The sequence below is a fragment of the Scyliorhinus canicula genome, chromosome 18 (genome assembly GCF_902713615.1).
Source record: "Scyliorhinus canicula chromosome 18, sScyCan1.1, whole genome shotgun sequence".
In the NCBI taxonomy this organism is placed as follows: domain Eukaryota; kingdom Metazoa; phylum Chordata; class Chondrichthyes; order Carcharhiniformes; family Scyliorhinidae; genus Scyliorhinus; species Scyliorhinus canicula.
In genome coordinates, this window is record NC_052163.1 from 1,283,462 (window position 1) to 1,304,134 (window position 20,673).

At 52.7% G+C, this 20,673-nt stretch overlaps 1 protein-coding gene across 1 annotated transcript in view; it reads right to left on the reverse strand.

The window, feature by feature from the left end:
• Positions 1-1,257: 1,257 nt before the first annotated feature.
• LOC119953533 (ankyrin repeat and fibronectin type-III domain-containing protein 1-like) overlaps positions 1,258-20,673 on the reverse strand; it is a 219,701-nt gene continuing 200,285 nt past the window's right edge. The window contains exons 7-11 of the mRNA XM_038777905.1: positions 17,405-17,615; positions 13,732-13,926; positions 11,371-11,484; positions 8,536-8,633; positions 1,258-1,410 (exon numbers count right to left, since the gene is read on the reverse strand). Of these exons, the coding sequence (XP_038633833.1) occupies positions 1,258-1,410; positions 8,536-8,633; positions 11,371-11,484; positions 13,732-13,926; positions 17,405-17,615 (771 nt within the window). The remainder of the gene's footprint in view (positions 1,411-8,535; positions 8,634-11,370; positions 11,485-13,731; positions 13,927-17,404; positions 17,616-20,673) is intronic.

Consider the following 20,673-nt stretch of genomic DNA (forward strand, 5'->3'; position numbering starts at 1 on the left):
AATTTTAACAACAAGGTATTTAACAGTAACAAAACACAAAATAACCCCACCCCCCCCCACAACCAAACCCAGCCAACATGACTGACACAAACAGGACCTCCTTTCCCAACCCTCCACGCTGCCGCCTTTGGGCAAACCCCTGTAGCGAACCCCTCAAGGCAAACTTAACTTTCCCAAGTCTGAGAAATGCCGCCATGTCGCTAACAGACACCCCCCGGGCCCCTGCATCCTACTAAAATCCCTCTCTGGGCCACCAGGGAGGCAAGGACCAGGACGTCGGCCTCTCTCACTCCCTGGGCTCCCGGGTCTTCTGCCATGTCGAAGATCGGTACCTCTGGACTCGCCGCCATCCTCACCTTCAAAACGTCTGACATGACGTCAGCAAACCCCTGTCAGAAACTCCTTAGCCTCGAAGACGCCCAGAACATATGGACATGGTTCGCAGGACCTGCCGCACAGCACCCACACCTGTCCTCCACCCCCTCATAAAACCTACTTATCCGGCCACAGTCATGTGTGCCCTGTGGACCACCTTAAACTGGATCAGGCTGAGCCTGGCGCATGGCGAGGACGCATTAACTCTCCTCAGGGCCTCCTCCCATAATCCAGCCTCCAACCCCCCACCCACCCAGCTCTCCTTCCCACTTCCTCTTCACCTCCCCCATCGGGGCTCCCTCCCACTCCATCAGTTCCTTATAAATCTCAGAGACCTTCCCCTACCCCACTCATACTCTCGACACCATCTTATCCTGTAGCTCCTGGGGTGGCAGACGCAGGAAGGAGGAAACCTACCTCCTCACAAAGTCCCTCACCTCCGGAACCCATTCCCACCTGGCAACTCAAACTCCTCCTCCAGCTCCTCCAAGCTCGGGAAGCCCTCATCAGTAAAAAGATCCCCAAATCTCTCGATCCCTGCCCACTGCCACCTCCGGAACCCCCCATCCAGCCCCTCCCCGGCACACACTGGTGGTTGCCCCATATCGGTGCCCACACCAACGTCCCCTCTAACCCCATGTGTTGCTGCCAGTGTCCCCACACCCTCAGGCCTGTGAGAGTCCTAAACACGTGCCCCAACATGAGTCCGCTTCCACCAGCTCCCACACGGACCCCTCCCACACAACCCACTTCCTGACCATCGCTATATTCGCTGCCCAGTAATAATCAATAAAGTTTGGAAAGGCCAGCACCCCCCCCCCCCCCCCCCCCCCCCCCCCCCCCCACCCCCCGCTCCAGCAACACCTTCATGTGGAAATATTTTTAACCGTATGAAAGATCTATTTTTTCAGAAAGTCGGAAGAAACTTTGTTTTTTGTACTCACTGGATGGAATGGCGAATGCCGGACAGGCAGTCTGTGGCAGACCCCAGCCCTTCATATTGGCTGCTGACACCCGTACATAGTAAGGTCGACCCTGGAGTGAGATTAAAAGGATTTGATTAAAACTGACAGCATGTAGCCTGTCCTGTATGACCGAGCCAGTTAATGTACCCTGTCCTGTATGACCGAGCCAGTTCATGTACCCTGTCCTGTATGACCAAGCCAGTTAATGTACCCTGTCCTGTATGACCAAGCCAGTTAATGTACGCTGTCCTGTATGACCGAGCCAGTTCATGTACCCTGTCCTGTATGACCGAGCCAGTTCATGTACCCTGTCCTGTATGACCAAGCCAGTTAATGTACGCTGTCCTGTATGACCGAGCCAGTTCATGTACCCTGTCCTGTATGACCGAGCCAGTTCATGTACCCTGTCCTGTATGACCGAGCCAGTTCATGTACCCTGTCCTGTATGACCAAGCCAGTTAATGTACCCTGTCCTGTGTGACCGAGCCAGTTAATGTACCCTGTCCTGTATGACCGAGCCAGTTAATGTACCCTGTCCTGTATGACCGAGCCAGTTAATGTACCCTGTCCTGTATGACCAAGCCAGTTAATGTACGCTGTCCTGTATGACCGAGCCAGTTCATGTACCCTGTCCTGTATGACCGAGCCAGTTCATGTACCCTGTCCTGTATGACCGAGCCAGTTCATGTACCCTGTCCTGTGTGACCGAGCCAGTTAATGTACCCTGTCCTGTATGACCGAGCCAGTTCATGTACCCTGTCCTGTATGACCGAGCCAGTTCATGTACCCTGTCCTGTGTGACCGAGCCAGTTAATGTACCCTGTCCTGTATGACCGAGCCAGTTAATGTACCCTGTCCTGTATGACCGAGCCAGTTCATGTACCCTGTCCTGTGTGACCGAGCCAGTTAATGTACCCTGCCCTGTATGACCGAGCCAGTTCATGTACCCTGTCCTGTATGACCAAGCCAGTTAATGTACGCTGTCCTGTATGACCGAGCCAGTTAATGTACGCTGTCCTGTATGACCGAGCCAGTTCATGTACCCTGTCCTGTATGGCCGAGCCAGTTAATGTACCCTGTCCTGTATGACCGAGCCAGTTCATGTACCCTGTCCTGTATGACCGAGCCAGTTAATGTACGCTGTCCTGTATGACCAAGCCAGTTAATGTACCCTGTCCTGTATGACCGAGCCAGTTAATGTACGCTGTCCTGTATGACCGAGCCAGTTCATGTACCCTGTCCTGTCTGGCCGAGCCAGTTAATGTACCCTGTCCTGTATGACCGAGCCAGTTCATGTACCCTGTCCTGTATGACCGAGCCAGTTAATGTACGCTGTCCTGTATGACCAAGCCAGTTAATGTACCCTGTCCTGTATGACCGAGCCAGTTCATGTACCCTGTCCTGTATGACCGAGCCAGTTAATCTCCTTCCACAATGCCATTCCATCGCCCTCATTGATCAATCTTCCCTGAAACACCACACTGTGCAGTTTGAGAGGTTAAGATCTCCCGTTGCCTGTGTCAAAGTATTTACATTGTGTATTTATGTCTGCCCTTTGTTTCTTTATCATGAGCTGCCTGGACAGTAAGCAGAAAAATACTTTTCACTGTACCTCGGCACACGTGACAATAAACCATATCCAAATCCAATCCAGTCAGTTATATTACGTTTTATGAGTTATATTAAGATAAGATCATTAGGGCAGTAGATGTAGGAGAAGAAGGAGGCCACTCAGCCCATCGAGTCTGCTTCCCCACTCAATGAGATCATGGCTGATCTGATATAATCCTCACTCCACTTTCCTCCCTTATCCCCATAAACCTGTCTCTCTCAGCTTTGAACATACTTAACGACCCGGCTTCCACAGCTCTCTGGGGTAAAGAATTCCACAGATTCACTCCCTCTGAGAGGAGAAATTCCTCCTCATCTCTGCCTGAAATGGGCCACCCCCTGACTCTGAGATTCCACCCTCTGGTCCTAGACTCTCCCACAGGGGGAAACAGCCTCTCAGCATCGACCCTGTCAAACCCCCTGAGAATCCAATATGTCTCAATAAGGCCGCCTCTCATTCTTCTAAACTCCAATCATTAGAAAATCCTCTCCTCATTAGAAAATCCCTCCATACCCGGGATCATCCGAGTCAACCTTCTCAGGACTGCCTCCAATGCCGGGATATCTTTCCTTGGATACAGGGATTGAAACTGTTTGCAATTTTCCAGGTGTGGCCTTGTATAGTTTTGACAGGACTTCCCAAAGAACCAGGGGGTGCGGGCTTGCTGCCCCAGTGCTCGGCTGGGGAGGGGGGACCATCGGCTGTGGGGGGGGGGGGGGGCCCTCCGCAGGGGTGGGCCTTCATGGTTGGGTGGGAGAGCCACTGTGGGGGCAACCAGGGGGCAACTGCTCAGGGCACCATCATACCAATCCCTGGATCGTGTGTACCCATTCTGGGGGCAACACTTGTACCTGCCCATCTCCCACCCACCAGGCGTAACCCCGCCGACTGCCGAGGCCTCTGGCTGTGCGGCTGAAGACTATTACTGATTGGGAATTTTCAATCATGGTTTTTTTTTGACATTTAGAGTGCCCAATTATTTTCTTCCAATTAAGGGGCAATTTAGCACGGCCAATCCACCTACCCTGCACATCTTTGGGTTGTGGGGGTGAGACCCACACAGACATGGAGTTCTGTCATGGTTAAGTGAGCACTTCACACATCCTGAGTGGATTCCTGTGGGTGGGTGGGCCATGTAGAATGTGGGAGACATTGCTTAGCATCCCAATCAGACCCTGATGCCTGGGCACTGTGGGAGGCAACACCACACACACAGCAGCCGACATCCAAACACCCAGGGGAAGGGACACAGCTCCGGGGACATGACCATGGCCGGAGGGTGGGTGGGTGCCATGGGGAGGAGACCAGCGCCCGGTCCAGGTGACTTTATTAGCGGGTGTCCGGGATACAGGGTCTGGGGTCCGGTGCGGCCGGGTGTGTGTGTGCAGGGTGTTCTGGATGGGGGTGTGTAGGGGGTTATCAATGGGGAAATGGAGGGTCCTGGGGTGAGAGGCTCCGCTGTTTGTCAGTCTAACCCCTCCCCCACTGCCTTACAGATATTGAATGTTGTGGCAGGGATATTGGACGTAGAACTTACCCTCACGGTGCTGGTGCCAGGCCGGGCGGCTAGACGCCGGAGACGGCAGCAGCAACGTCTGCAGATGCTCGAGGCAGCGGCCCATGTGCCGGACCTGCCACACAGCCCGAGGACCCGGCTGCCCATCAGGCCAGGGAGAGACACAGAGGGGGAGTCCCGCCACGGCCCAGGCTGTACAGGCGTCACTGGTCCTTTGAACAGATGACGGACAGCATGTGCCGCAGGAGGCTCCACCTCAACAAGGAGATGGAGCAGCAGCTGCGCCATGTCCTCGCGGACTTGGCACCACATGGAGGAGGGGGACACCCACTCCCGGTGGGCATCAGGGTGGTCCTGAACGTTTACACCTCGGTACACCAGGGGTCAAGGAGGGCCTGTGTGGCATCTCACAGGCCTCAGCCCACAGGAGCATCTGGCAGGTCCCGGATGCCCTGTTTGCCCAGGTGGAAAACGACATTGTCTTTGACACGGACCAAACCCAGCAAGATGCCCGGGCAGCAGGATTCTCTGCCACCGCCGGGGATTCTCTGCCATCGCGAGGATTCTCTGCCACCGCCGGGGATTCTCTGCCATCGCCGGGATTCTCTGCCACCGCCGGGGATTCTCTGCCATCGCGAGGATTCTCTGCCATCGCCGGGATTCTCTGCCATCGCCGGGATTCTCTGCCATCGCCGGGATTCTCTGCCATCGCCGGGATTCTCTGCCATCGCCAGGATTCTCTGCCATCGCCGGGATACTCTGCCATCGCCGGGATTCTCTGCCATCGCCGGGATTCTCTGCCATCGCCGGGATTCTCTGCCACCGCGGGGATTCTCTGCCATCACCGGGATGCCCCAGGTCCAGGGCGTAATACATGTCGCACATGTTGCCCTGTGCTCACCGGCCCATCTGGGAGTTCCACTCCCTCAACATCCAGGTCGTGTGCAACCACCACATGAAGATCATCCACGTGTGTGCGCGCTTCCCGGGAATGTGCCCGGCAGCTACATCCTGGGGCAGTTGGATATCTCCGGCCTCTTCGAGGGGCACCCCAGGATGGGCGGCAGGCTCTTGGGGGATAAGGGGTACCCGCTGAGCACCTGGTTAGTGACGCCAGTACGGAGGCCGGATACTGAAGCCGAGTCCCTGGTACAACGAGGCTCATGTGGCTACTCGGACTGAGAGGAGCATCGGACTCCCCACAAAGCGGTTCCGATGCCTCGGCCACTCCAATGGAGCCCTCCAGTACGTCCCCCGGAGGGTCACCCGCTTTGTGGTGGTCTGCTGTGTCCTTCACAACCTCGCACAGCAGCAGGGCAACGCGCTGGAGGTTGGTGATGGGGAACATGTCCCACCTACGTGGAGGTGGAGCAGGATGAGGATGATGAGGTGGTGCTGGAGCAGTGGGAGCTGGAGGATGAGGCCTGGGAGGGACCTGAGGCCCAGCTGGAGGCTGCAGGACAGGTGACAGCGGCGAGGGTCCAGCAAGCCCGAAGGGCCTGGGAGTCCCTCATATTCGCCTGATTTACTCAGGACGTGGCCTGGTCCGTCACCCCCCCTCCCATTTCCCACCCTCCCATTTCCCACCCTCCCAGGGTCTGTGTCACATCACTCCAGGGTGCTGGGACTGTGTCGGCACCATCAGCGGGTCACCATCGAGGGCAGGGGGGTGATGGTAACCCGCAGAGAGCTGAGTGCCAGTGCCCCTCAAACTATGCCACAGTCTGACCCCGGCCTGTCTACTGAGTGCTCGCTCACACCCATCACCTTAACCAGCGTGCCCGGGGAGGGGGGAGCCTGGAGAGATGGGTCAAGGGTTCGGAGGACGGCCCGCATTGCGGACGAAAGTGACAGAGGCGTCATACCAGTTGTGCTTAAGGGTGTTAATTGTGTATAAAAATTCCCCACTCTCCCCATGGTGCCACCCCCTCCATCCCACTGCACCCCCACCCCCCTCATCCCCTACCTACCCCTGCCCTGCCCTTCCCCCATTCCCTGGTGCCCTCAGTGATCCCCGATGTGCCTTCCCAGCTCTACCGCTACATCCAGGTGTGTGCCCTGAGGGTAGGGCAGCCAGCTGCTTACCTTGTCCCGTGGCCTTTGATGCCCTTGGCGGGCGTCCTCTGGGATCTCTGGGGCCAGAGGGACCCGGCTCACTTGTCGGTGGAACATGCACAGCGGTGCATGACCCCGAGACACGGCCTCATCAGAGGGCTGGAACTCGGGGGAGCTGGTTGCCACCTTCGCCGCCCCATGAGGCAGGTCCGGGTTGGCACCCAGCGCCCCCTCTTCCCGGTGGGTGCCCAGAGGGCCCGGGTTCACCTTGGGATGGATGGACAGCTGGTTCGGGCCCCGTCTGCCCCTGCATCATCTGGCTCTGCCAGCTCTGCCAGCTCTGGCAGCGCCCCGATGAGTGTACCATGGTGTCAACGCTCTCGGTGATGCTCCTCAGTGACTGGGACAAGCTCCATAGCACCTCGGCCATTCTCATCTGAGACCAGGACATGTCCCGCAGAACCCCATCAAGGTCGGCATGGTACTGGGTCACATCCCCCAGGGAGGCGGACGTTGTGCCGAGACCCTCAGCCATGGCCGTCACCGACTGAGCCACGCCTTGGACACCTTCACTCATGGTGCCAACGTCGTGCACCACGCTCTCCACTGTGGTCGCCACCCTAGCAGTGCTGGCCTCAGTGCCACTCATTGCAGGTGGCATCTCCTGCATCCGTACCTTAATCCGGACAAACGTGAGGTAATGCATTTTGGAAGGTCTAATGCAGGTAGCGAATATACTGTGAATGGTAGAACCCTCAAGAGTATTGACAGTCAGAGAGATCTAGGTGTACAGGCCCACAGGTCACTGAAAGGGGCAACACAGCTGGAGAAGGTAGTCAAGAAGGCATACGGCATGCTTGCCTTCATTGGCCAGGGCATTGAGTCTAAGAATTGGCAAGTCATGTTGCAGCTGTATAGAACCTTAGTTAGGCCACACTTGGAGTATAGTGTTCAATTCTGGCCGCCACACTACCAGAAGGATGTGGAGGCTTTAGAGAGGGTGCAGAAGAGATTTACCAGGATGTTGCCTGGTATGGAGGGCATTAGCTATGAGGAGAGGTTGAATAAACTCAGTTTGTTCTCACTGGAACGACGGAGGTTGAGGGGCGACCTGATAGAGGTCTACAAAATTATGAGGGGCATAGACAGAGTAGGTCAGAGGCTTTTCCCCAGGGTAGAGGGGTCAATTACTAGGGGGCATAGGTTTAAGGTGCGAGGGGCAAGGTTTAGAGGAGATGTACGAGCCAAGTTTGTTTACACAGAGGGTAGTGGGTGCCTGGAACTCGCTGCCGGAGGAGGTGGTGGAAGCAGGGACGATTGTGACATTTAAGGGGCATCTTGACAAATACATGAATAGGATGGGAACAGAGGGATATGGACCCAGAAAGTGTAGAAGATTTTAGTTTAGACGGGCAGCATGGTCGGCACAGGCTTGGAGGGCCGAAGGGCCTGTTCCTGTGCTGTACTTTTCTTTGTTCTTTGTACCCTCTGGTCTGTGGTGGCCAGAGAGGGGGGGGGGGGGGGGGGGGGGGGGGGGAATGGGTGGACATTGTCGGTGGCCTGGGTCCCCCCCCCCCCATTGTCCCCACCTCCGTTGCTCCAGAGATCCGATGGGACCGTATGATGGAATGGCCAGCTCGAATGCAGGCATCACCCAGGCGGATGGTGTAAAGTGCTGCTGTGGGCAGGAGTCAGGCGTTGGCTCATTGCAGAGCGGGTTGTCATCATTCTCCATCCCATGGACCAGACCCGCTGTTACTGCCAACCCAACTTGGGTTTATGGCAATGGGACTTATTCTCTGGCCAATCGTGTTTCGCGATTTCGGCATCAGCCAACGAAGAATCTCACCCAATCTCTTCCCCTTGGCACACTGCTCCAAATTCCCCAATATACCCACTCGGACTGTGTCTCACCCAGGTGAGGTCTCTCCCTCTGCTGTGTGTCCACTTACTGATGAGTATATATGAAGTTATAATGAGTTATATTAATGTAGTTATCTGACTATATTTACCGTAATGAGACCTGAGATTGTATACGTCAGCGAGCTGAGATCCTCCAGCTTGGTCTCTCCACATTGTGCTGAGAAATCCATCAAACCGCTCCATTCGACTAGGGCAACATGGAAAATAGACAGTCTTTCAATAACATATTTAAAATATTTGATGAGATATCAGCTGCTGTGTCCTCAACACATCAGTGTGTCTGTTCCACAGCCCAGAGCCCCTCCCTGTGTCGCTATCACTTCCCACGGTATCCCATTTTTTACAATATGTTGAGGAGTTTGTTAAAAAGAATCAAGAGACAATAACGGAATTGTCAATGATGTTCAGGAGCAGGGACCCAGAGGTGAATGTACAGAAAACTGGCAGGATACATTTGTCATGGGAGAGTACCTTTAAGGTTTATAAAATAGCTGTAGTGGATGTACCTTTAAGAAATAGGTGTTTATCAGTGATGTCAGAGTGTGGGTGGAGCTGGGCTGTCTGCTTTTACTTTCACTTTGGGCTGTCTGCTGCAGGGTTTGTTTAGTTTGATTTTAGTTTTGGAGAAGCTGCAGTCACAGCAGGGTATGTGTGAATCTCTGCAAGCTAAAGAATGTTCATTTGGTGATTTCAAAGTGGTAACTGTTCTCAGTAGTGACGTTAAACCTGATGTCTTTCTGTACAAAGGGTTCTTTTGTCTTATGGATGTTGCTAGGAAAGATTAAGAGTTATTTATAGAGTACTGTATTCTTTGGGGGATTTATTGGTGTTGATAGTTAAGATGTTTACTGTGGGTTTATAAAGTGTTAACTGGTTTCATAAATAAACATTGTTTTAATTTAAAAGTACTGTAGATTTCTGTTTGCATCACACCTGCAGCGTAAGCCCGTGTGTTCCCCATAACCACAATCTATTAAAAGTTGTGGGTCAGGTGAACTCCATGATACACTTTGGGGTTCTCTAAACCCTGGCCCATAACACATTGAGAAGTCAGCTTATAAACCAGATCATATTTGGGGCAGCAGGGTAGCATGGTGGTTAGCATAAATGCTTCACAGCTCCAGGGTCCCAGGTTCGATTCCCAGCTGGGTCACTGTCTGTGTGGAGTCTGCACGTCCTCCCCCTGTGTGCGTGGGTTTCCTCCGGGTGCTCCGGTTTCCTCCCACAGTCCAAAGATGTGCGGGTTAGGTGGATTGGCCATGCTAAATTGCCCGTAGTGTCCTAATAAAAGTAAGGTTAAGGGGGGGGGGTTGTTGGGTTATGGGTATAGGGTGGATACGTGGGTTTGAGTAGGGTGATCATGGCTCGGCACAACATTGAGGGCCGAAGGGCCTGTTCTGTGCTGTACTGTTCTATGTTCTATGTTCTATATCCTGGGGGATTTATAAATAGTCAAATCGGCCGGCCGAATCTTCCAGTCCAAGGAGGCGTGCCCCCTCTGCAGCTTTCATGGCAACAAGGGGTCTATTCAACAGGACACACTGTTAACAATGGCAGGATGAGGAGACCCCACCCCCAACCCAATGGCAGCCTCCTCTGCTGCCCTGACATACAGGATGGATTACGTCGAAAATCCTGCCCAGAGAGAAAAATGAGCTTTGTTGATAAGACACTGTCACTGTCTGAGCCGCCTCTTTCGCAATCATGGATCTGGGCTAAACTAATGGGGATGGTGCGGCGGGTCCTGACAGAGCAGATTAACAGAAGCTGCCTTCAGTGCTGGGCGGTGAGTGACCAGAGAACACAGACTGAAGCTGATTGGCCAAAGAACTACAGGGGATATATATTAGGCAGCGAGTTGTTGAGATGGGGAAAGTGCAGCCTGAAAGGCTCAGAAGTTTTTGGGGTGGAGAAGGCCACCCACAGTACCTTACAAACAGAGGCTAAGAAAGGCTTTCAGATTTGGCAAAAACATTGCAGTTGACATTACCTGACAAAGGTTTAGAAATTTAAGGAAAGAACCTGGTCAAACATATATATGGAGATTGAAAGGATTAAACAGAGTAATTTGCATAGGTGCTAAGGGCTTTGAAAATAGACCAAACATATCAAGCTCTTAGAGAAATTATAATTTTGGAGGTGTTTAAAAATTCAATTCCTGATGTAGAACTCAAGTGGAAGAGCAGAGGGTTAAAACTGCGAGATTAGCAGCAGAAATGGCAAGAATTCAACTACAGATAGGGGCTGGTTTAGCACACTGGACTAAACAGCTGGCTTGGAATGCAGAACAAGGCAGCAGTGCAGGTTCAATTCCCATACCAGCCTCCCCGAACAGGCGGCGGAAAGTGGCGACTAGGGACTTTTCACAGTAACTTCATTGAAGCCTACTCGTGACAATAAGTGATTATTATTAGATAAAGCAGCTTGAACATGAAAAAGAATTAAAGCAGCTTGAATAAGAAAAGAGGGGTAAAGAAAGAATAGCCCTAACAGAACAAAAAGCGAGAGAAAGGGTGGTACAGATCAGGGAAAAAGAAAAGGAGAGAGAGAACAGGGAAAAAGAACCAATAGCCCTAACAGAAAAAAAAGCGAGAGAAAGGGACACTCCCAGCGTCCAGTCAGACAGAAGCAGGACAAAATCTCCCAAATGATTTCCCTCATTTTACCTCAGTCGTCTCTCAAAAATTAATCTTTAATTTCAGAACACATCAGCATAAACTTTACCCGACACCAGCCACGACTTCAACCTTTGTGGAATTGTCCAAAATAACTGGAACCACTATACATAATCAGTGCCTGACTATCACTGCCCATAGATAATGTACAGTAGCTTGGTGAGGGAGTGCTGGAGGCAGATTTACAGCAGTACACCAGAAGGGAGACAGCAGGTCCACAGAGCTTGCAGAGAAAAAAGAGAAATCTACCTTTGTATCTGGTGACAAGACCAGAGTTCACACATGGTGGTTCCTGAAAGGTGACGGTGAGTGAAGTACTGCTAGTTACGGTGAGAGAGACGTTAGTGGGAGAGGCCGGGACCACTGCAATAGAACAAAGCACAAAATGGTAACACACTTCCAAATATACTGAAAACACCATAAAACCCTCACTTAGATTCCAGTCTGTAACTCACTCCCGGGTATCTGTTATTCTATATATAATCCACCCCGAACCCCTCGATTAGATTCCAGTCTGTAACTCACTCCCGGGTATCTGTTATTCTATATATAATCCACCCCGAATCCGTCGATTAGATTCCAGTCTGTAACTCACTCCCGGGTATCTGTTATTCTATATATAATCCACCCCGAACCCCTCGATTAGATTCCAGCCTGTAACTCTCTCCTGGGTATCTGTTATTCTATATATAAACCACCCCAATCCCCTCGATTATATTCCAGTCTGTAACTCAGTCCCAGGTATCTGTTATTCTATATATAAACCACCCCAAACCCCTCGATTAGATTCCAGTCTGTAACTCACTCCCGGGTATCTGTTATTCTATATATAAACCACCCTGAACCCCTCGATTAGATTCCAGTCGGTAACTCACTCCCGGGTATCTGTTATTCTATATATAAACCACCCTGAACCCCTCGATTAGATTCCAGTCTGTAACTCACTCCCGGGTATCTGTTATTCTATATATAAACCATCCTGAACCCTTCGATTAGATTCCAGTCTGTAACTCACTCCCGGGTATCTGTTATTCTATATATAAACCACCCCGAACCACTCGATTATATTCCAGTCTGTAACTCTCTCCCGGGTATCTGTTATTCTATATATAAACCATCCCGAACCCCTCGATTAGATTCCAGTCTGTAACTCTCTCCCGGGTATCTGTTATTTTATATATAAACCATCCCAAACCCCTCGATTAGATTCCAGTCTGTAACTCACTCCCGGGTATCTGTTATTCTATATATAAACCATCCCGAACCCCTCGATTAGATTCCAGTCTGTAACTCACTCCCGGGTATCTGTAATTCTGTATATAAACCACCCCAAACCCTTCGATTAGATTCCAGTCTGTAACTCACTCCCGGGTATCTGTTATTCTGTATATAAACCATCCTGAACCCCTCGATTAGATTCCAGTCTGTAACTCACTCCCGGGTATCTGTTATTCTATATATAAACCACCCCAAACCCCTTGATTAAATTCCAGTCTGTAACTCACTCCCGGGTATCTGTTATTCTATATATAAACCACCCCAAACTCTTCGATTAGATTCCAGTCTGTAACTCACTCCCGCGTATCTGTTATTCTATATATAAACCATCCCGAACCCCTCGATTAGATTCCAGTCTGTAACTCACTCCCGGGTATCTGTTATTCTATATATAAACCATCCCGAACCCCTCGATTAGATTCCAGTCTGTAACTCACTCCCGGGTATCTGTTATTCTATATATAAACCACCCCAAACCCCTTGATTAGATTCCAGTCTGTAACTCACTCCCGGGTATCTGTTATTCTATATATAAACCACCCTGAACCCCTCGATTAGATTCCAGTCTGTAACTCACTCCCGGGTATCTGTTATTCTATATATAAACCATCCCGAACCCCTCGATTAGATTCCAGTCTGTAACTCACTCCCGGGTATCTGTTATTCTATATATAAACCACCCCAAACCCCTTGATTAGATTCCAGTCTGTAACTCACTCCCGGGTATCTGTTATTCTATATATAAACCATCCTGAACCCCTCGATTAGATTCCAGTCTGTAACTCACTCCCGGGTATCTGTTATTCTATATATAAACCATCCTGAACCCCTCGATTAGATTCCAGTCTGTAACTCACTCCCGGGTATCTGTTATTCTATATATAAACCATCCTGAACCCCTCGATTAGATTCCAGTCTGTAACTCACTCCCGGGTATCTGTTATTCTATATATAAACCATCCTGAACCCCTCGATTAGATTCCAGTCTGTAACTCACTCCCGGGTATCTGTTATTCTATATATAAACCATCCTGAACCCCTCGATTAGATTCCAGTCTGTAACTCACTCCCGGGTATCTGTTATTCTATATATAAACCATCCTGAACCCCTCGATTAGATTCCAGTCTGTAACTCACTCCCGGGTATCTGTTATTCTATATATAAACCATCCTGAACCCCTCGATTAGATTCCAGTCTGTAACTCACTCCCTGGTTACTTTACCCCTCGATTATATTGCAACCCTGAGTTTTGTGTGTTTTATTATCCCCGTGTTTGTGTGTTGTGTGGTAATTGTTTCCAATACTGATCTCTTTCCTGTCCGGACTCTTACTTGTATATTCGAGCACTGTTTTCATCTGTTTGTACAGTTTGTATCTCCACTCCCAGGCCCTGCGTTGTTTCTCCCTCTCTGTGTTGTCATGGTCGAGTCTCTCACTCAGACCCTCCGAGGAGAGATCATTCACCTGGTCCTGTGCCTCTTGAATGAGATTAGTCAGGAGCTGGGTTCTGCTCTCCACACTAACAACTGATAAGAAAACAACATAGTGACAGTAACCATTCCCACAAATTAACGTCAGTCCATTTACGATCACAAAAGACTGTGCAGCAAATACAGTTACAGAGTCGAGTCTTGTTGGAACAACCAATATGCTAGTCCCCATCTGGGTGGGCCTTTCTGCCAAGTTCTTATCAATCCCAGCTGGGGGGCCTCCACCCTCTCATGGTGAAGCTCATATTATACAGGACCTATGGGGAGAACAATCTGGGTGTCCCCGTGGGCCTGGTGGGGTTTATTACACTCTACACCCCCCAGTCCGAAATGTCCCCCTCTGCCACAAACCGAGGTGGCCTGTGCACTGCTTTGCAGGCGGTTCAGCTTCTGTCAGTGGTGGCTATGGGTCAGGTGCTCTATGATGGTTTGTAGACTGCCTTTTTTAGGAGATGATCTCCGGAGGGATAGTGCCGAGGTTTCCGCTCCAGACACAACTTCGGCTGTGAGCACAGACACTTTGGTGGTTATCATCTTGACAGTCTGGGTCTTGGGCTCGGCGGGTTTTACTCCTTGGCTAATGATCCATGAGGCGGTGAAGGTGCCAACATCCCAGGCCAGATGTCCTTTGAGGCTCTCGCCTCTTGAGATGGGCAACAAGTTTTTGCAAGGTCTTCCCTTGGGTTTTGACCTGATAAGAAACAGGCCCTGTTTTCCCAATCACAATTCCCGGGAACCAGAGAGTGGCATCTCCAAAATCCCAGCCATAAATAACGTGCCCCGGCTGAAAACATCTCCCCAGCGTCCTGTGGTCGGATTACTTTCCTTGCATGTCTTGCTGCAGTTCGACTTTTCTGCCCAAACTTGGGAAAGTCAGACTTAAGCAATTTGAGAGGGGGTGACCAATCAGCAGCCTCGCTGGTGCTACCCCTGTTGTGACCTGGAATGAAGGAGGAGTCTCGCCAGTCGCGTGTCCAGGGAGCCCATGGTTTGCTTCTGCATGCGGACGTTTGCACTGCCAATTTGGCCAAGCCATTTGAGGACGGGTGGTATGGGGCGGCCCGGATGTGTCTTATCCCGTGTGTGCCAATGTGCAGAATTCCTCATTCTGAAACGGTGTCCCGTTACCAGTGACCAGCACCTCTGCAATCCCACTGGTTTAAAATGAGCTCCTCAATTTCTCAAAAGTGGATCTCGATATGCTGGAGGTCATCCAATGTAGGTCCAGCCACTTGGAATGGGCACCCACCAGGATTAAGAATATGGACCCCAGAAAAGATCCAGCAAAGTCTGTGTGCAGCCTCACCCAGGGACGTCCTGGCCATTCCCAGGGTGAAGAGAGGCCAAAGGAGGGAGTTTTGGGTGCTTTCGACACCCTGGGCACCTTCTCACGATCTGCTTGATGCTGCCATTGATCCCTGGCCACCAGGCATAGCTCCTCGCTAACCCCTTCATCCTTGAATCACCTGGGTGACCACTGTGCAGGTCCGGCACGATCAGTTCCTGGCTTTTCCACTGGATGACCACACGTGCTCTCCGCAGGAGGATGCCAACTCCGACACTTAGCTCCAGCTGTTTCAGGACATCGGGCTTTGTGTCCAGTGTGTCCATTAAGTTTAAAGTTGCCACGACTTTGTCCCCCAGGGTGACGGGGGGGCTCACAGGCAGCGGAAGGTGGCTGAGGGCATCAGCAAGGTGCTATTTGGACCCCTGGGCAATGCTGAAAAGTGTATTAACACCATGCCAGTTCTGAATCCAGACCAAGGTTACGAAAGGGGCGGGGGGGGCCTTGTCCTCTTCAACGTGACCCAGCAATGGCTTATGGTCGATGATCATAAAAAGTGCCGTCCATAAACATGTTGATGGAATTTTTTGATGGCGAATATCACGGCCAAGCTTTCTTTTTCAATCTGGATGTAGAGGCGTTCCGCACCTGCCAGGGTTCTGGAAGCGAATATGATGGTGCGCTCTGTTTGAAGAAGCAGTTAGATATGGCACCTGGGCAAGGGGGTTTCCATGGATACGGGGGAGAGCAGGACGAGGCTATTGAGTTGGATGAGCAGCCATGAATGGCGGAGCAGGCTCGAAGGGCCGAATTGCCTCCTCCTGCTCCTGTTTTCTATGTTTCTATGTCCAGGGTTCCAGGGATTCTGTGATCCAATTGATGGGATAGCAGCGCCCCGATGCCGTTTGGGGAGGCATCACATATGGGAACGATTGGCTGGGATGGATGATAGTGGGCCATCAGCTGGGAGGATCACAGCGTCTCTTCGCTCCTCCTCTTGAGGAGCTCCCGAAGCTGTGAAGTGGTGTCTGCACCATGACCAAGTTTGGAATAAACTTCCTGTAATAACTTACTCGTCCCGGACATTGTTGCAATTCCGTGGCATTTTGGACGACTTTTAAAATCTGACACCACTAGATGTAAGTACGTGACCATAAATACCCACAGGGGGCTGTTTGAATACATTCACCTCCCTTTCGGGGTCATTACCTGGCAATTGTGTGGCACGAATGTAACTTGCCACTTGTCTGCCTAAATCTGGATATTGTCCAGGTTTTGCTGCATTGGGACATGGGCTGCTTCAGTATCTGAGGAGTAGCGAATGGTGCTAAACATTGTGCAGCCATCCACAAACATCCTCACGTCTGGCCTTATGATGGAAGGGAGGTCATTGATGAAGCAGCTGTAGGTGGCTGGGCCTGGGACACTACCCTGAGGAACTCCTGCAGTGATGTCCTGGAGCTGAGATGATTGACCTCCAACCACCACAACCATCTTCCTTTGTACCGGGAATGACTCCAACCAGCGGAGAGTTTCCCCCTGATTCTCATTGGCTCCAGTTTAGCTCAGGCTCCTTGATGCTATACTCAATCAAATGGTGTCAGGGGCAGTCACTCTCACCTCCAGAATTGGTGACTAACGGGCTCCGAATGTGATCCTGAACAAACGACCAAATTCAACTAAGAAAGAAATAGCAGGGCGGCACGGTGGCACAGTGGTTAGCATTGCTGCCTACGGCGCTGAGGACCCGGGTTCGAATCCCGGCCCTGGGTCACTGTCCGTGTGGAGTTTGCACATTCTCCCCGTGTCTGCGTGGGTTTCACCCCCACAACCCAAAGATGTGCAGGTTAGGTGGATTGGCCACATTAAATTGCCCCTTAATTGGAAAAAATGAATTGGATATTCTAAATTTAAAAAAAAAAGAAAGAAATAGCAACATAATCCATTTTTTGACTATTTTAAAATGATTCTCTACTTGTTTTAGATATTCATTCAAGTGACATGCAGTGGGATTCTCTGTTGGCGGGATCCTCCTCGGGCGCACTCACGCCCACGGATTTCCCGATGTGTAGGGGTGCCCACAATGGGAAATCCCATTGGCTGACTGCCGAGTGATAGAATCTGAATCTCACTGAGTAAATGCTGTGGTTTAGGTCGGATCTGTTTACGAAATCACACATCAAATGAAGTAATTTAAAGACTCTATGAAGCTGAAAAGTGTTGACTCACGATGTGGGCTCTCCTTGGCTCCGGCCTTCATCAGGGTCCGAGCGACAGCAATGTTATTGGTCATAATGGCAATGTCCAATGCCTGCAGCCCCTCCATATTGGGTGTGTTGAGACCCAGTTCGTCCACGTGGTACTGAGTGAGCAGCAACTCCACAGCCTCAATGTTCTGCTGCTCCACAGCCTGGAACAGGGCCGAACTGCACTGCAAATACTGGAAAACAACAAAACCTGTCACAAATCACCATTCACCTGTCTCAGTACAGACATCAGCACAAGGCGGAGCGCTGGTTGGTAAGTAGTGGGTTCGATGTTTTCTCCAATTTAAAGTTACATTGAGGAAAGGTGAAAGTTTTTACTTAAAAAAAACAACTTAAGTAATTTTATACATAGCATGAATGTGAGAGTGTTTAAACTAAAACTATGACTGGGGAGCTCAGTCGGGTGTTTTGCTCAGCCTGAGGTATGTGGGAATTCCCAGAGACTTCCTGCAGTCTGGGTGACCACATTAGCGGGGAGAGTCACTGGGCTGTCCAGCTTGAGGGCCGGGTATGGGAGCTTGAGGGCCGGGTATGGGAGCTTGAGGGCCGGGTATGGGAGCGTGAGGGCCGGGTATGGGAGCTTGAGGGCCGGGTATGGGGGCTTGAGGGTCGGGTATGGCAGCTTGAGGGCCGGGTATGGCAGCTTGAGGGCCGGGTATGGGAGCTTGAGGGCCGGGTATGGGGGCTTGAGGGCCGGGTATGGGAGCGTGAGGGCCGGGTATGGGAGCGTGAGGGCCGGGTATGGCAGCTTGAGGGCCGGGTATGGGAGTTTGAGGGCCGGGTATGGCAGCTTGAGGGCCGGGTATGGGGGCTTGAGGGTCGGGTATGGCAGCTTGAGGGCCGGGTATGGCAGCTTGAGGGCCGGGTATGGGAGCTTGAGGGCCGGGTATGGGAGCTTGAGGGCCGGGTATGGGAGCTTGAGGGCCGGGTATGGGGGCTTGAGGGCCGGGTATGGCAGCTTGAGGGCCGGGTATGGGGGCTTGAGGGCCGGGTATGGCAGCTTGAGGGCCGGGTATGGGAGCTTGAGGGCCGGGTATGGGAGCTTGAGGGCCGGGTATGGGAGCTTGAGGGCCGGGTATGGGGGCTTGAGGGCAGGGTATGGCAGCATGAGGGCCGGGTATGGGGGCTTGAGGGCCGGGTATGGCAGCTTGAGGGCCGGGTATGGGAGCTTGAGGGCCGGGTATGGGAGCTTGAGGGCCGGGTATGGGAGCTTGAGGGCCGGGTATGGCAGCGTGAGGGCCGGGTATGGCAGCTTGAGGGCCGGGTATGGGGGTTGAGGGCCGGGTATGGGGGCTTGAGGGCCGGGTATGGCAGCTTGAGGGCCGGGTATGGGAGCTTGAAGGCCGGGTATGGGAGCTTGAGGGCCGGGTATGGGAGCGTGAGGGCCGGGTATGGGAGCTTGAGGGCCGGGTATGGGAGCTTGAGGGACGGGTATGGGGGCTTGAGGGCCGGGTATGGCAGCTTGAGGGCCGGGTATGGGGGCTTGAGGGACGGGTATGGGGGCTTGAGGGCCGGGTATGGCAGCTTGAGGGCCGGGTATGGCAGCTTGAGGGCCGGGTATGGGAGCTTGAGGGCCGGGTATGGCAGCTTGAGGGCTGGGTATGGCAGCTTGAGGGCCGGGTATGGGGGCTTGAGGGCCGGGTATGGGGGCTTGAGGGCCGGGTATGGCAGCTTGAGGGCCGGGTATGGGAGCTTGAGGGCCGGGTATGGGAGCTTGAGGGCCGGGTATGGCAGCTTGAGGGCCGGGTATGGGGGCTTGAGGGCCGGGTATGGCAGCTTGAGGGCCGGGTATGGGGGCTTGAGGGCCGGGTATGGGAGCTTGAGGGCCGGGTATGGGGGCTTGAGACCCCTCGATAGTGCGGCCCTGGCACTGTGTCACTGACTGACCCCTCGATAGTGCGGCCCTGTCACTGTGTCACTGACTGACCCCTCGACAGTGCAGCCCTGTCACTGTGTCACTGACTGACCCCTCGATAGTGCAGCCCTGTCACTGTGGCACTGACCCCTCGATAGTGCGGCCCTGGCACTGTGTCACTGACTGACCCCTCGATAGTGCGGCCCTGTCACTGTGTCACTGACTGACCCCTCGACAGTGCAGCCCTGTCACTGTGTCACTGACTGACCCCTCGATAGTGCAGCCCTGTCACTGTGGCACTGACCCCTCGATAGTGCGGCTCTGTCACTGTGTCACTGACTGACCCCTCGATAGTGCGGCCCTGTCACTGTGTCACTGACTGACTGACCCCTCGATAGTGCGGCCCTGTCACTGTGTCACTGACCCCTCGATAGTGCGGCTCTGTCACTGTGTCACTGACTGACCCCTCGATAGTGCGGCCCTGTCACTGTGTCACTGACTGACTGACCCCTCGATAGTGCGGCCCTGTCACTGTGTCACTGACTGACCCCTCGATAGTGCGGCCCTGTCACTGTGTCACTGACTGACCCCTCGATAGTGCAGCCCTGTCACTGTGTCACTGACCCCTCGATAGTGCGGCCCTGTCACTGTGTCATTGTGTCACTGACCCCTCGATAATGCCGCCCTGTCACTGTGTCACTGACTGACTGACCCCTCGATAGTGCGGCCCTGTCACTGTGTCACTGACCCCACGATAGTGCGGCCCTGTCACTGTGTCACTGACCCCTCGATAGTGCGGCCCTGTCACTGTGTCACTGACTGACTAACCCCTCGAAAGTGCGGCCCTGTCACTGTGTCACTGACTGACCCCTCGATAGTGCGGCTCTGTCACTGTGTCACTGACCCCTCGATAGTGCGGCCCTGTCACTGTGTCACTGACTGACCCCTCGATAGTGCCGCCCTGTCACTGTGTCACTGACCCCTCGATAGTGCGGCCCTGTCACTGTGTCACTGACTGACTGACCCCTCGATAGTGCGGCCCTGTCACTGTGTCACTGACCCCTCGATAGTGCGGGCCTATCACTGTGTCACTGACCCCTCGATAGTGCAGCCCTGTCACTGTGTCACTGACCCCTCGATAGTGCGGCCCTGTCACTGTGTCACTGACCCCTCGATAGTGCGGCCCTGTCACTGTGTCACTGACTGACCCCTCAATAGTGCGGGCCTGTCACTGTGTCACTGACCCCTCGATAGTGCGGCCCTGTCACTGTGTCACTGACTGACCCCTCGATAGTGCGGCCCTGTCACTGTGTCACTGACTGACCCCTCGATAGTGCGGCCCTGTCACTGTGTCACTGACTGACCCCTCGATAGTG